Source organism: Dioscorea cayenensis, unplaced genomic scaffold, assembly GCF_009730915.1.
Source record: "Dioscorea cayenensis subsp. rotundata cultivar TDr96_F1 unplaced genomic scaffold, TDr96_F1_v2_PseudoChromosome.rev07_lg8_w22 25.fasta BLBR01002084.1, whole genome shotgun sequence".
NCBI lineage: Eukaryota > Viridiplantae > Streptophyta > Magnoliopsida > Dioscoreales > Dioscoreaceae > Dioscorea > Dioscorea cayenensis.
In genome coordinates this window covers 9599-22974 of record NW_024088475.1, presented here as the reverse complement: position 1 = coordinate 22974, position 13376 = coordinate 9599, and the positions used below count along the sequence as shown (strand labels likewise).

The window sequence follows — 13376 nt, the reverse complement described above, 5'->3', positions numbered from 1 at the left end:
GGTAGGCCAAAAATCCTACATAATCCAGTACATTATGGCAGAAAAAAATATTTTCATGGATTTATGGCATAATGGTCGTTTGGGTGCTTAATTTACACCCCAAAAATATGATATAATGTTGGGATTCTGCCAGAAAAAAATATTCCAGTGGAACTGGAATATTTTTTTCTTATGAAAGTCGTGACCCCTCTCATCCGCCCTCTCTCCTTCGCACGAGCTCCTTTCTTCTCAAAAACGAAGATCAAAAGCCTCAATTTGCTGCGTTGCCGACTGCCACGCCTGAAGATTGAAGCCGTTGCCGGAGTGGAACACCCAAAGCACCATCCCACCTCCGACAGGCGTGTCACCGGCTGATGAGCGGCAACGCCGACGCCTGAAGCCATAAAACAAGGTTTGATCTAGGGCACCGACTCCGGCGACGTCCCTCTCCTCCATCCTCATCCCAAACCCTAACCCTCCATCAAAGATCTCATCATCAAACACCCAGATCTGGTCTCCATAACCACCACCCTCCGCCTCCAAACCACCAGTAACCACATCCACATCCTCTCCATCCTCCTCCGACGAAACCGGCGCCGGCGGCAACCCTAACTCATCATCCGACGCCCCAAGAAGAAACCCAAGATCCGGCTGCGCTTCCTCCACTGCCGGCGCTAGCGCCGGCAACCCGATTTCCTCCTCTAAACTCTTCATCACAGAGGCCAAATCCCATGCACTCGGATCCCTATCGCCGGGCGTCGACATCATCATCAAGCATATCAAGAAAGAGGTCATCACACGACTCGTTTCACTTCCGGCGACTCCTCGGAGTCCTCGCGCTGCCTCTTGGAACTTGGTATGTCCTCCATCTATCATCAAGCATATCAAGAAAGAGTTCATCAGGTTTGTCTATTTTATTTCTGTTGCCATTGTCTTGTGTGCCATCTCATCTATATAATTTTAAAAGTCTAATCTGTTTTCTCTTCTATAATGGTTTCTATATAGTTGATTCTGGTTGTTGTAATATTCTTCCTGTGCACATTGCATTTGAAAGAAGAATGGGTAGGTTGCCTGATTATTCATGTATTGAATTGATGGATTCCACCTTGTGAGGGTGACATTCTATCTTTGACCTGCATTTGTTTTCTATGCCTATCAAGAAATAGAACTATTGAGTGTTTTCAACAGATGCCAGATGCTTGCAATACGAGTGTGAATCTTAGTTTCTGACAACCATGTATATATAAATTTAATTTTGTATTACTTTTAAGTCTTTAAAGAGAGTATATAAGATGGGAATTTGTGTGCCCAAAGTATGGTTATATTTATCATTAATAAATTAAAAAAAACTAGTTTCTTGTATTAATTGCTGATTTTTTTCCTTGTTTGAAAACAAATGATGTTTTTGGTTATATGAAACCCTAGATCTGTGAATTTCCTCTGAGATTTGGGAGTCAACGAACAGAGATCTGTCATAATGTTGCTTTGTGTATGAACCTAATTTAAAAAATAAATGCCCACAAGGCTTTTATTGCAAAAACAGTAAAATAAAATAATTTTTTCTGAGACAGGAAGTGAATTCTATCACCTTCATTTTCTGTATGTGAGAGCCATTTAAGAATTTGTAGCCTAGAGAATGCATGTTTTATTGCTTTGCTCAACAAGGGACCCTACTTGGAGTGAAGTGTCTTTGAACTAATTTTGTCTCGGGTCGTTGATCTCTTTAGTTGAAATTTTATGACTGTTTTGCATTTGCCGATTTCAAAAACTGCTATTTCTTGACCATTATTGCAAAAAGTTTCAACAAATTCTGTTATTAGTAAGTTAATGCTATACTTCTTCAAAAGATATCATTGAACCTTTGATATCTAATTTCCATTGCTTTGTGTGTCATTTCCAACAACCAAGTGATATTTTGGGGTTCTATGGATGAGTATATAAATTTAATTAACTTGATTGGATATAGACTAGTTGCAAATTAGAGTTTGAATATTATGGAATATGGTTATTGTTATTATTCAATTTAATTAACAGTAGAACTTATAAATTAAAGAATCTTGAAGTGAAGGTGATGGTGTGGGACAAGTTGACAATTTGTTCTATTGTGAACATAAACTTAACGACACAAATTTTTATATATTCTCAATATATCCTTGGAAATTCAAAAATCGCTGTTGATGGTGTGCACTTTGGATCAAATTCATTTGTGTGGTTTTGTTTAATTCTTGTATTGTTAGTGTATAACAAAAACTCAGAAATATGAATTGCACCTGTTACTTGTTTAATTAACTAATAGTTATCTGTGCATGTTAAATGCCTGTGTTTTTACTAAATCAACGAGAAGTTTGGGACCCGAAGTTGACCCATCAGGTCACCAAGTGTAGAGTCCGGGAAAAAAATTAGGCGAGCTTGTTTTTTTGATAGGTAATTTTTTATTGTTATTTTTATTTTTAATGAAAGTATAAATTCAAAAGGGTACATACACTAAAGATTTCTGGCGACGTCCCTCTCCTCCATCCTCATCCCAAACCCTAACCCTTTTGAAAGTATAAATTCAAAAGGGTACATACACTAAAGATATCTGGTAGTTAAAAGCCAATATACACACACACATATATCCTGTTACATATATGTTGCTTCCCTTAAATTTTTTTCTTTTTTTCTTTTTCGTTTTTTTAAATAGCAGTTTTGTAATTTTCAAAAATATATTTCATTTACTGCTAACATACATGGACCACCCAAATTCTTCCCAAAATGTAATACAAATTCAATTATATGTGTGACGGTTTCTACCAAAAAATCTGAGTATGAACCATTATATTTTACAGTGCTTATGGCAAGTGAAGGTATGGCAAGTGAAGGTGTGGCAAGTGAAGGAAGACATGAAGCTAGGGCAAAGTGGAATGAAAATGCACAAGGCTTACCTAGTAAAGTTATTGTGTGAGTATAATACTCCCTGCGTACTCGTTCACAAAAATGGATGGACAAAAGAGGCATGGAACAAGATCGATGCGTGACATGATAACCAAGTTTTCCAATCCAAGCATCACCACAAGCCAAGTCAAAGCATTAGAGCAAGACTTGAAAAAAACATACAAGCTTCTAAAAGGGTTTTCTGAATTAAGTGGGTTCGGATGGGATTATGAAAGACATATTGTGTCCGCTCCCCGATGATGTCCGGGCACCACTACTAGAGGTATGTACATACATAATGACTTGTTTCATTAATTACAACCATCCGATTTGAAAAAATCAAACAGGAGGAATAGAGATGCAAGGAAGTGGCATACTAGACCGTTTCCATATTTTATGGCATTGCGGGAGGTTTATGAGGGTAAGCATATATTTTTTTAATATTTTTACATTTATAAACTTGTACTTCACTAACAACTTATATGTGTAAAATGTAGGGAGGTATCTTTGAAGGCAAACGATCTCGTGGTATAGAAGATTATGAAGATATCTCCCAATCACCGATTGCACACCCCAACTCCAAGTGTCTTTACTCCAAACGATTCAAGGCAACAATCACCGCACACGAGGCCGGGGATGATGATATCATGCAAGTGGAACCGCCTAGTTCTCAACCACGGAATCCTCACACTCAAAGTTCAAGCAATGAAATTCTACGGGGACTAAGAGATCAAGATGGACACAGAAGAAAAAGGGAACGAAAAGGGAAAAAGCCGCAAGAAACATCATTCAATATGGATAAATACATTGCATTTCGAGAGCGCGAGAACAAAGAATATCTTGAAGTTCTCAAGGGCACTCAAGTAGTGGAAAAACACACAATAGAAGATTGCATGAAGGTGTTTAATGAAATGAGTGGCATTTTCACTGAAGAAGAAATGTTCAAAGCTACCCAAATTTTCATTAAAGATAAGAGTTATCGTGAACTCTTCTTATGTCTTCAAGAAGATCATAAAGTGCCATGGCTCAAAATGATGTTCTCTAAAATTGAGTAGAAGATGATTATGAACTTGTTATCCTGAACTTGAATGTTTTCATAAGCACAATTTTTTTCCCATGAACTTGTTTTGATTATGAACTTGTAATCTTGAACTTGTGAAAGTTGTTATGGAGATCTTTTCATTATGTGTAATATTGATTGTAGGTTTTTGTTTTGCGTGAATTTGTTAATAAGTATCCTTTTGTCTTGTAATATACTCTATAATGCTATTTCATTATAGGCAATGGTTTCGAACAAGACACAAGATTCATTCATCTAAAAGTGCTTTGCTGATACAATAGATAATAAACAATTTTTATGAAAAACCACACCTATGATCAAGCTCGCGGTAGCTACAATAATCATTCCACATTTGCATTGCTATTTCATCTCTTTTACGAGCACCTGCAGTTCGCTCAAAGTTCATGGTGTCAACATCCTCTCCGTATGACTCATCTCCATTAGGAACAATTGTTTCTTCGGCTTCATTATCGAAATCCTCAACAACATCTGTACCATTATGTATACGGATGAAGTTATGCAACATACAAGCAGCAACCACTATATCAGTTTGAGAGTCTATTGGGTGGAAAGTTGCTACTTTAAGGATTGGGAACCTCATCTTCAAAATGCCGATAATGCGTTCAACATGATTCCGTAATGACGCATGTCGCAAATTAAATAGTTCTTTATAATTGCTCGGTCTAGTTTGCGCTCGACCTTGCTCCTGCAAATGGTAACGGACACCTCTATATGGAGCAATAAAATTCGGGGTATTAGCATATCCTGCGTCTACTAGATAATATTTACCCCGTGGGACTTCAAAACCTTGTTCAATCGAACGTTGGAGAATCCTAGCGTCGGAAGCAGAACCTTCCCAACCAGCTCGTACATATACAAAACGAAGATCAAAATCACATGCAACCATAACATTCTGTGATAACGTTTGCTTCCTGTTTCTGTAAGGATCTTGCTTATCCAAAGAAATCGTGATTGGAATATGTGTTCCATCAATAGCACCAACACAATCCTAAAAAATAAACAAACATATAAACATTTATAAAGACGGAAAAAAGTTCACAATAAACTTCATAATATATAGATTTGCCTACCTTGAAATATGGGAAAAATTTTCGGGTATTCTGAATAACCGGTGATGTCAGTGTTGATGGAGGTTCTATATATTCACGAGCAAGTCGAGTAATGACTTTTAAGTACTTTTACTAAAAATATCGACTAACCGTTTCGCAGAATGTTGAAATCGCTCTTGCACATCACGGTTACTAGCATTATGAGCTAGAGTATACATGAACATTGCTAGTTGCTCCTCGATCGTTGTCCGCTTTTGAGTTGCAGAGGAGGGATTTTTCTCTTAGACGATCAACCAGTGCTTGAAATATATAAGGCTCCATACGAAATTCTCTTTTGCAACGTTCCTCATGACCTTGAAGAATTTCTTGTACATATGCATCACCTGTAAGAATGGATGTGTGATGTTCTACATTTCGCAAGGTCTTTGGACATTCTCTTGACCAATTGTTGAGCATGAGTAGATCATCTTCTTCATTTCTTTTTCCTCCAAAGATGTAAGGAATCCATGGTGAAACAATGGTTACAACACCGATCGCTTATGTGCATAATGCAAAGGAATCATGTTGTGTATAAATAGGGAAAAAAATGATAACGGATATAATTATAACGGCTATAATTATAACGACTATATTTACAACGGCTATATTTACAACGGCTATTTTTTTCAAAGTTTAATTACCAACGAGTTATAATCCAATGGTTATATTTATTATGTAATAATTATTTATTATGCAAAAACAAACACTCATTATATAAGAAAAAAATATGTAATAATTTTGTAATATTTTTATTTTGTTACCCAAAACACCCATTCCGTAGGAATAAAATATGTCATAATTTCGTAATAATCACTTGCACTTCATGCATAATAAAATTATCTTTGCATCAAGCCCCTCATTTTTATTATTTAAACTACATAGCCCCCGGAAAGTCAGGGTGTGATGGGGACTCAATTTTATTATTTAAACTACATAAAACTGGAAAGCATGAGGGGGTGAGAGGGGGCCAATTTTATATTTAAAGTACTAAGGCTGAAAATGAGGGTGTGAGTAGGGAGCCAATGGGTTGACTATCTCCATCATCAATATTGCAGTAGCACTAGACAACATTATAAGAATATTATATAATATTGCATAGTATTCGTTACTTATTATTTATTTGTTTTTCTAGGATGAGTCATATTTCCCACTATTTTCCGAGATGTACACTAGAAAAAATTTATTATTATGAAATTATAGTCCTTGATATATTATTTTAGTGCACATAATAGTTATTATTATTCCATGTGTTAATCTGTTTTACATGATAAATCTCAGAGAATTTATGAAACCGTTGTAATTGATGGACTATCATCCATGTTTGTTTATTTGACTTTTGTGGAGCGACAGTACTTGTAGTTTTTGTTAAAAAAAAATTATTTACATTAGACATAGTATAAATTAGCCACTATGGTAATTTATGCAAAAAAATACATTGGCCAATATAATTACTTGCACTTGAAATTTTAAATAAAATAGATGGTGAAATCTAAATAAATCGAACACATAAAATGTTATGATTTAGTAACAAGTGACATTAATAATATAATAATAACCAGAGGGAGTAATTAATGAATAATAATATAATATAGTATTAATTTATTATGTTAATCTTCTGATTGATGATCCCATCTTAACAAAAGCTCATATTATATTATTTAAAAATTTAAAAATTATGAAAAAAATCAAGGTGCAATGTCTCAATAACGTAGGAAATAAATGATTTTTCATAATTATTAATTCCTTCTAAACATGCATATAATAATTAGTTTCTACTTTTATTTTAATATTAATAAAGCACTTTTTTTACTATATTAATAGTTGCTGCATGCCAACCTCACAGGATCAATGAAATATCATTAAAAAACGAAAACCTACCAAATAGAATTAATATAATTTCTTTATCATAAGAGCATTTAAATAACTTGCAAGTGTTCTTAAAAGATTAGAACAAATATCATTTTTAAGTAAACAAATATGGGTAACCTAATATCAAAATATATCATTAATTTATAAATTATTGTTGCAGGTCTGCCTTCATGACAACAAAGGAAATTATTCTAAACAGATCCGTTTCATCTGTCTTTAGTTCTATTATGGGGTGTTTTTCTTCTACTAGTCCTATACCCCTATAATAAATTAGGGGATCCTGTAATTTGGCTCTTTATTAATTGTGAACTACTGCTAAATTTTCCTGTGATTTTGCTTTTTATTAATTGTGGATTTTTGGTTTGAGTTAGAACACTTTAGCACTATATAGTCCAAACTATTTGGGAAAAAAAACCAAAATGCTTACAAAATTATTTTTTGGGCACTCGATACAAAAAACCGGATCAGATTCAGATCAGAACAAAATGAAAACCAGGGCCCCGATCAGTTTTTGAACGTATTCTTATTATTTTTAAAATGTATATCCCATTATAATTCAGTAACTTATTTATTTGGCTTTCAAAAATATAAATGCGAATAGAAGTTTTCATTAAAACAACTATGTATGGACCCCCACCATTTGAATGGTTGGTGGGATTATTACACAAGATAGAGAATCACTATCTTGATAAGATATTTGATTTTTTTTTTTTTTAATTACTATGTATAGATGCTTGTTGTAACCTATTCAAAATGTTGTATTCCGACAAAAATTATGGCTTTTGTCCTATCATGACTATCATCTTAAGCCAAATTTAAATTATGAGAAGTACATTGCTTCTTCTTCTCCACTTTGATTTGATTCAAGGGTAGAGAAACTGAAGACCTCATTGCCGAAATTCTTTGACTGTGAGTGACCATAGGAAAGGTATCGCATTACCGAAATACTTGATTTTGGTTATCCAAAAACTACATAATCGATTTTGCTCAATTCTATCATGAGTTCAATTAGCACTAATATATTGATGGAGTATTGATTTAATAGTTTTAGTGTCATTTTGATAAATAAAATAACTATATAGACAATAATAATAATATATTATAAGGCATTCCTAAATTTAACTAGATGGTATAATAAAATGAACGGTCAGGATCACATCATGGAATTCACGTTTTTTTCTTTTGTCAACTTCTCACAGTCTTCAAATAATTCGCGATTCTTTTCACTTTCTCGTATCACTACAAAGCTCTTAACAATGGCGGCCGCTCCCAATCCCATCCTCCTCCTCCTCGCCGCCATTGCCACCATAACCACCGTCTCCTCCGCCGCTTCCTCGGCTCACCCTTCCTATGACTCCCTGGCGACCTCTTGCCCCACCTTCGCCGACGCCGATCTCGTGCCGATTCGCAGGGAGGAGTACGATGGCAGGAGGATTCTCGACATCACCCATGTTTACCACGAGGATATGCCTGCATTTGAGTCCGATGATGGTATTGGCCAGTTCCTCTGGCTCCGAGAGTCCATGAAGAACGGATCATTCGCCAATATCTCTGAGATGAAGTTCCTTACCCACACTGGCACCCATGTCGATGCTCCTGGCCATTTTTATCAGCACTATTTTGAGGCTGGATTCGATGTTGATACCCTTGATCTCGTCATTCTTAATGGTATGTTTCCTTTGTGTCTTGTGCCTATTTGCTGTTTGATCTTATTCTTGAGCACTGAGGTTTCGCTTTTTGAGTTTATTGACTGAAAGATTTAAGTATAGCAGGTTAAAGTTTGCGTTTTTATTGATGGATATGCTAAAAATGATGGCTTTTTATTTGAAAGTTGGTTAAGTTGGTTTGGTGCTTCATTTTCTTGCTCATTCTTCTTGGCATACTCAGAGCCATTGTTTTTAAATAATTTTTTTAACCTGTCTCCATCGATGTTGCTGTGTGTTTCCTAGCACTTTTTGCTCTGATCTGCTTTTATTTTAAGATTGTTTTTCTGTGGTGCTTTTCCTATTGTGCTTATCTTGATGCGTGGTTGTTGAGATTTATTGAATACTCAAAAAATATTTTTTGACTTTGATGGAAATTACTATGCTGAATCAAGAGCATTAGTGAAACTTCATCCCCTTCTGACAACACTATGTATCATTTATCAGGTAGTTGCATGCTTAGATACTAATTAATCCATTTGCTAAAAAATGTTAACTTTTAATTTGGAGTGGCGTAAGGTGGCTTGATGCTTCATTAATTCCTCATTAAAATACTCAGTTATTGATTCGCAACTTCTTGCATCCATAACAATAGATTAAACAAGAAAATCTGAGCTTGTTACAGGACTATTTCCTGTTATGCCTATTCTTTATGAACAATTGAAATATCCGGGTGATGACATACTAATTGTCATTTGACGCAAATTGGCACTGGCCGAAGCTAATTATAAAACTGGATTTCTTCACTGGGAGTGATGCTTGGTCATTACGTTATTTGACTCAACTTTGTGGCTGTAATAGTTGGCTGTAAATTGTTCCATTTTACTTTAGTCAACGTAATACCAGCATGAAACAAATCCTTAGTTAAGAAAATGAATATGGTGCGTATTCAGCTGGCTTTGGGCATTTTTTGCACCAGCATTTGTACATGATCAATTTAATAGTTAATACATAGTTTGCTTTGTTATTGATAATTAGATGCTATTATCTTGCAACCGAATTTTTTTTGTCTATTATGTTAGCTTTTCTGAATGATGAGTATCAAATTTTTTTTCCTTATACTGATAGATTTCAAATATTGACTGGTGATGTTCACAGGTCCTGCATTGGTAGTGGATGTTCCTAGGGACAAGAACATAACTGGTAACAGCTACCGCTCAGGCCTATATTGGAATTTAATGTTTGCATAATCTTAATTTTAATTGCATACAGAACGCTTGCTGCATGATTTTCTTTAGCTCAACATATTCTTCTTAGAAAATGGATGATACAGAATTTTGTTCTGATGTTAGTATACTCCATACCACATATTATGATAACATACTAGTTGACCTCTTATTTGAATGGAATTAATAAAACAAGCTTGATATGTAGCTTCTTTGTCTTTACTTTGTTCTCAACTTGGGTTCTATCAAGTGGAATCTACATCTCCTTTGTGTAGCTTGTTTGATGGAATTGGCATGTTAGAGGTTTTAGTTGCGTGGGTGATGAAGTTTGCAATATTCATGAGCTTGATGAATTTTAGGTACAGCTCTTCTGAAAGCTGTGCTACATGTCATTGCTTCAACAAAATCACTTAACAACTTGCCTCAAGTTTGTGAAATCACTGAATACTTTTCTTTTGAAAACATAAATTCATTCAAGTGTTAATTTGTAGTGTTAAATGCGAATATCTCATGCCATTGAATTTGTATCCATGCTCAGCCTTCATTTATTTATGTGTTATGCCATTCGACATGGGGCATTTGCCTGGTGCATACCAATAAGCAGGACTACCCTGCTGATATGCCAAACTTCCATTCCCGTGCAAATTGTACATAGAGATCATTTAATATAATTTGTCTTGCTTGATCTTTTTGAATTGTCTTGCTGATGCTTGCTTGATTTAAAGTATAATTTGTGGCATTTGACTTTACTAACGCAAAATTTCATTCGACAGCTGAGGTGATGGAATCTCTTCATATCCCAAGAGGTGTACGTCGTGTTCTTTTCAGAACATTAAACACTGACAGGTCTGTGCTGACTGCCGACAGAACTATTTTTTAATCTGCAATTTACGAAAAATGTTTGAAATACAACTATGAAATAGATTAGATTTTCTTTTACTCCACATGGCAGCAAATATATTCATGTGTTTGGTGCACGTACTGAACATGTCAAATGACCTCTTGATGGTTTGTATTACATCATTATTAAGATATTATTACTTTGAATTTGATTAACACAATTCCTAATACATGGACATTGTTGAATAGTATTTTAAGTTATTGGTCCCTAGTTACCAATACAACACTTAACTCTTCACTAGAATATTTTGACGTCAAAACAAGCATTGCGTCTAGATCTCTTTACGTTTTATAGTGCTGCATAATTGGGTTTAAGTAGAAGGTTTTAAGTGATAAGCAAAACAATTAAATCAACTTAGTGCTTTTATGTGATGGTTCTGAACTATATCAAGTACCCTGTACTTGAATACTTTGTACAAAATGCCTAGCATCTTATTATATTGTGTTTAACATGTCTTAGGAAACTCATGTGGAAAAAGGAGTTTGATTCCACCTATGTGGGGTTCATGACGGATGGTGCACAATGGCTGGTAGATAACACTGATATTAAACTTGTTGGTGGGTTCAAATTTTTACTTATTCAGTACTAACTCACTATCAGATAGAATATGACAGTTTAATGAAACTACAAATGGCATTAGCTTTATCATGTATCATAAACCTTCTCTCTGTTATACTTGCATATTTTGATAGATTTATGCATAGAAATAAATATATGATAGGTTTATGCGTTTTTACAGATGAGCATGAGAAGATGATAGCCTAAATTTTTTCCAAAAATAAAGTCTACTGGCCCTTTACAAGATTCTAATACCTAATGTAAGTAATTATAATGCATTTTCTTTTCAGCCAAGAGATGTGTAATTTTTTTTAAATGTGCAAACCCAGCAATAAATCTGACAAATTATGCCTTAATCTCTGGCATTTAAGCATAGAGTGGAACAACTAATTTGTGGAATTAATCAAAATTCAACTGTGGAACTGGTTTACCGTGTGACAATACCAAAAAGTTCTGAATCAAAATTTAGGGTTCTTGGTCTTTATAGTTCATAGTTTATACTCATGTAATACCACATATGGCTAAATATCAGGTTCGATAATATCTATAAAAACTGCAATTCAATTTCACATTCCATTCCAATGAATGGCACAGTTGTTTCCAACTGCATAATTATTTATGCTGATAACTTATAACTTCTTCTTCTGTGGTTTGTAGGGCTTGACTATCTGTCCGTTGCAACATATGATGATTTGAAGCCTGCTCATCTAGTTTTTCTCAAAAGCAAGGTACACTATTCTCTCTTTCTTGATGCAATTTTGTTTGTTGTTGATAAAATTTTTAAGTTACTTTAAATTTTATTTGAAGTTACTGAAAATTTTGCTAAAATATTCTTGGTAAGCACATGCTAAAGGTGAGAGTTCACAATTGGTTCTTGAACTTTACCATAATGTTGCCATCCTAGAATTCATGAATTGGTCATAAATCACATGAAAATATTCACTTTAGTCCCTGAACTACATTAACATGTTCACTTTTATCCTTGAACAACACAAATATGTTCTTTTTGTTCCTCATGTGACACCACAACTGAATTAGAAACTAAAATAATTCATCATAGGGACACTGCTAAGCTATGAACAATGTGAGATGAAAGAACCAAAGTGAAAATCTTTGTGTATTTCAGAGACCTAAGTGAATTTTGCTTTTTAGTATTAAAATGAACATGTAAATAGAGTTTAGGGACTGATTGTGGACTTTCAAATATGACAAACTTTCCATGATCTGAAATTCTGAATTTTGCTACCGAATGTAACACCTATGTTCCTATCCAATAGCAAGAACTATATCAATGCTTTGTATAATCATTCACAATATAGTTTCTTTTTGCCACAACAAGTACAATAAATTATTGTAAGATTCATTTTGATATACCTTGTCTTTGCAAACTCTACTCAAATTTATCAACTCCGCACTCAATTTGTTCACAAGTTCATTTACAATCACTTAACAAATTGTTCACCTTTCCTTCAGGACATCATCCTTGTGGAAGCTTTAAAACTAGATAATGTCGAAGTAGGGATCTACTCTTTACACTGCTTACCTCTACGATTGCTTAGTGCCGAGGGCTCACCCATCAGATGCATTCTTATCAATTAAAATTCTCGATCAATGCCGATTTTTCGCCCATCAGATGGTTTCTTATTAAATGGAAATCTTAGCTAAAGATGAAAACTTTGAGCAAATTGCTGGTCCAGTGAAATCTGCCTTAAAAATCTTTTACATGTTCTTTGTTGTACCATAAGTTTCTCTTTACGTATCATGACTAGTAAAAACATTTGTATCCTTTTCATTTTCTTTGTGTAACATAAGTATATCTGTTGTATGTGTTAAAACCATTGTTATGAAATTAAAAACTTTTTATTTATGTCTGAAAAAAAGTGAATAAACCACGAAATCGTTAAAAAAATAAAAGGTACAAACATACCCCAACGGGCCACATAGCCTGGTCCTCGTTCCACCTAGTCGAGGGTTTCTTTGGCCTTCGCTTCTCTTAACGTAATCGTTACACAGTTATCAGTGATCATTTGCCCAGCATATTCTGAAATAATTGAGCATGAAGATACAACGGCTTGGCCCAATTCAGATGTTGGAAGTGGGCCTTTTGAATGTAATACA

At 34.6% G+C, this 13376-nt stretch overlaps 2 protein-coding genes and 1 pseudogene across 3 annotated transcripts; 1 reads left to right on the top strand and 2 right to left on the bottom strand.

Annotated features, from left to right (window-relative positions):
- Nucleotides 1-213: 213 nt before the first annotated feature.
- LOC120257408 lies at nt 214-757 on the bottom strand (annotated as a pseudogene).
- A 3490-nt stretch (nt 758-4247) lies between these two features.
- On the bottom strand, nt 4248-4859 carry LOC120257407. Its single transcript, XM_039264882.1, has one exon. The coding sequence runs from the start codon at nt 4857-4859 to the stop codon at nt 4248-4250; it is 612 nt and encodes a 203-aa protein (XP_039120816.1).
- Nucleotides 4860-8157: 3298 nt separating this feature from the next.
- On the top strand, nt 8158-13108 carry LOC120257406 (cyclase-like protein 3). Of its 2 annotated transcripts, XR_005535670.1 has the most exons (7): nt 8158-8598; nt 9732-9776; nt 10573-10645; nt 11160-11257; nt 11440-11518; nt 11916-11986; nt 12732-12748. XR_005535670.1 is itself a non-coding variant. In XM_039264881.1 (6 exons), exons 1-6 carry the CDS (start codon nt 8187-8189, stop codon nt 12855-12857), a joined length of 825 nt encoding a protein of 274 aa, XP_039120815.1. In that variant the 5' UTR covers nt 8158-8186; the 3' UTR covers nt 12858-13108. The 2 variants fall into 2 exon arrangements, 1 of the variants encoding a protein (XP_039120815.1); XM_039264881.1 differs by lacking the exon at nt 11440-11518 and having other exon boundaries at nt 12732-13108.
- Nucleotides 13109-13376: the final 268 nt, after the last annotated feature.